Source organism: Oryzias melastigma, linkage group LG22 (assembly GCF_002922805.2).
Source record: "Oryzias melastigma strain HK-1 linkage group LG22, ASM292280v2, whole genome shotgun sequence".
Taxonomy (NCBI): Eukaryota; Metazoa; Chordata; class Actinopteri; order Beloniformes; family Adrianichthyidae; genus Oryzias; species Oryzias melastigma.
In genome coordinates, this window is record NC_050533.1 from 10,272,321 (window position 1) to 10,274,960 (window position 2,640).

At 41.6% G+C, this 2,640-nt stretch overlaps 1 protein-coding gene across 2 annotated transcripts in view; it reads left to right on the top strand.

Moving 5' to 3' along the window:
• The window catches only part of asap3 (ArfGAP with SH3 domain, ankyrin repeat and PH domain 3), a 27,077-nt gene extending 25,172 nt beyond the window's left edge, over window positions 1-1,905 (top strand). The window contains exons 23-26 of one of the 2 annotated variants that reach the window (XM_024273215.2): window positions 49-340; window positions 434-668; window positions 779-903; window positions 1,019-1,905. In XM_024273215.2, the coding sequence (XP_024128983.1) occupies window positions 49-340; window positions 434-668; window positions 779-903; window positions 1,019-1,031 (665 nt within the window). In that variant the 3' untranslated portion in view covers window positions 1,032-1,905. Of the gene's footprint in view, window positions 1-48; window positions 341-433; window positions 669-778; window positions 908-1,018 lie in introns of both variants that reach the window. The other variant, XM_024273207.2, reaches the window with a different exon arrangement.
• The last annotated feature ends 735 nt before the right edge of the window (window positions 1,906-2,640 follow it).

Here is a 2,640-nt window from a genome sequence, read left to right on the forward strand (position 1 = left end):
CTTTAAAAATCAAGTTTAACTGATTTTTTTTTTTTTTTACCTCTGCAGGGCGCTCCGACCCCCAGATCTCAGTCCCCATGCAGGACGGAAGCTTCCTTCAGCGAAAGCCTTCAAACCCGAACTCCCACTCGTCCAGCCCTCAGACGCACGCCAAACACATCCCGCCTTCAACCACCGCGGAGAGCCAAAGCCCGAGCGGCAGACTGTCCAGGAGCCCTCACGGACAGGGAGGCTTTCAGCGGGCTCACCGGCAGACCTGGGATGGCCATCCCACCAATTTTTCTGGGTCTCAAAGTTCTGTTACGCCGGCATCCTCTCAGAACCACATAGGACCTGTGAGGTGAGGAACATTTGACAACATTTTCACAAATGCTAATTCGTTTGTTCTCCTAAAAGAAGAGCTTTTTAATCAGATTTTTAAATGATGTTTTAGTTCAGAGAAGACGACGTCTTACCGCCGGACCAGCAGTGGAGGAAGCAGCCAGGGGAAGTGCAGTTCTCTGTCTCCAAGCAGCGCTGGCAGCCAGGAGGAGCTGTACTGCAGCTTAGTCGGGAACGGTTCTCCTCCTGGTACTGCTCCTGGTTCTGGTCCTGGTTCTGGTCCGGGTCCTGCTCCTGCTGCTTCACCTGTCATGCCCTGTGTTCCACGATCTCGCAGAAATGCAATGGTCAGAACCTTTTAATGCCTGGAAGCATGAAAACAGTTTCTAGAAAGATTTCCCCGTCGGTATCAATCTGCTGATGGAGCTCTGAGAACTCTTTTTCACGTCTCCTTCAGGTTTCTGGCAGCAGGCCGCAGACCCGAGTCAAAGCTTTGGTGGACTGCCAATCCGTGGGCTCCGAGCAGCTGGCCTTTTTCAAAGATGAAGTCATTGTGGTCACAGACACTAAGGACCCCCACTGGTGGGTGAGTGGAACTACAAGTCTTTCTACACCTACAGCCCCCATGAATGCAGTTTTCAGGTCATTTAAAAGGAAAAAAAAGAATAAATCACTCATTTTCTCTTGATCTCAACAGCTTGGCCACATAGAGGGGGAGCAGTCCAGGAGTGGGACCTTTCCTGCAAACTACGTCCAAAAACTAAAAGGCTGACATCGGATTGATGGGAAATATCCACCAAGTGGAATTTATTGTTACAGTCTTGATTTCAACTCACTGGAGGATCAACCGAGAATGAACCTCGGGGACACGTGTACATAAGCTTTTAAAAGGGTTTTCCCATTTGAGCAGTTACTGAACTTAAAAAACCAACAACTTTCTGCTGTTTTTAAGGAACAATCAAAGTTTGACCATTATTACACATTTGTGTAAAATAGAGGAGAACAAACATTTGAATCTCAGCGGGGTCTTAAAGAGATGATGGAGTTCAAAATGTTGTCTGCTGCTTTTAGAGTCAGACTTATGTGGATCTAATGCTGTCTCTGGGCCGGTCTGTCTCCATCGAACACCAGGCGTCTCTGATATTTGGCTCAGTCGTCAGGGGTCTGGGCATAACTCACTGTGAGGGATCCAGTTTCCCTCGGCTCCATGGATCTGTCTCTCGATAAGGTAACGTCTGTTACCATAGAACACTTATCCCTACTGTCTTACAACAAATGGCACTTCAAAAATGAGGAAACTCTTTCAAATATCTGAAGATAACTGGTGCAATGAACACTTTTTTTTACTGTAAACTAATTTTTCCGTCACATGCATCAGTATTGTAAATAAAATTAAAAAAACTAACAACTAAATGTCACATTTTACTACTTTTCTTTGCTATTTGTTGTACATATTTATCTAAAGTTACTATACTCGTGTACATTTTTACACTTTTGTCTCATATTTTAATGTCCTGTTAAACTGATGTTCAACCAGAGAGTCTTAATGTCTCAGAATAAAGAGGGAATCGAAACAAAAAAAAAGTTGTTCATGGTTTACTGTCTCCGCCTCTTATTTTTTAGCATGTTTCTGAGGAATTCTTGCTACTATTTCAGTGTTAAAAAAACAAGACGTGTAGCAGCAGATGAATGTCTGAAAACTCTTCGTCGTGTAGATAAATGAGCTGATTTTAATTATATTTTTGTTAACGCACTGATTAAAAGCTCGTCAAAGTGCTGTGAGGTGGTCTGGTTGGAGCCGACACAAACATCAGAGATGAACTTCTATTATTTTAGTCGCCTAAAACGCTTCATGTTTAGAACATTTCCACCTTCTGAATTAAGATGTTTTTGTACACTCTGAGTAAAATAGAGAAAAACTAATTAGATTTATAGTATTTATCTTATAAAAGCGAAAAAAAATGTCTAATTGCATATAAGCTAGATTAGCTTTAAAAGTATTCAATCAATATACACTCACTGACCCCATTATTAGGATTATGAAGCCTTTCGGTCCAGGACTCCCTTGAAAAAGAGATATAAACTCAATGGGATTTCCTGGTTAAATAAAATAAAAATACATGCCTTAATGCATTGACTTGCTGCCATGTGATTGGTTGATTAAACCTTTGTGTTAACAAGCAGCTGGACAGCTCTAATAAAGCAGACAGTGAAGATACAATGTGGAAATTCAGGTGTTAAAACAAAAATTAAAATAATAAAAAATAGTTTAAGCTATACAAGTAAAAAGTACTGTGTTACTGTAAGATGGTCGTGTCA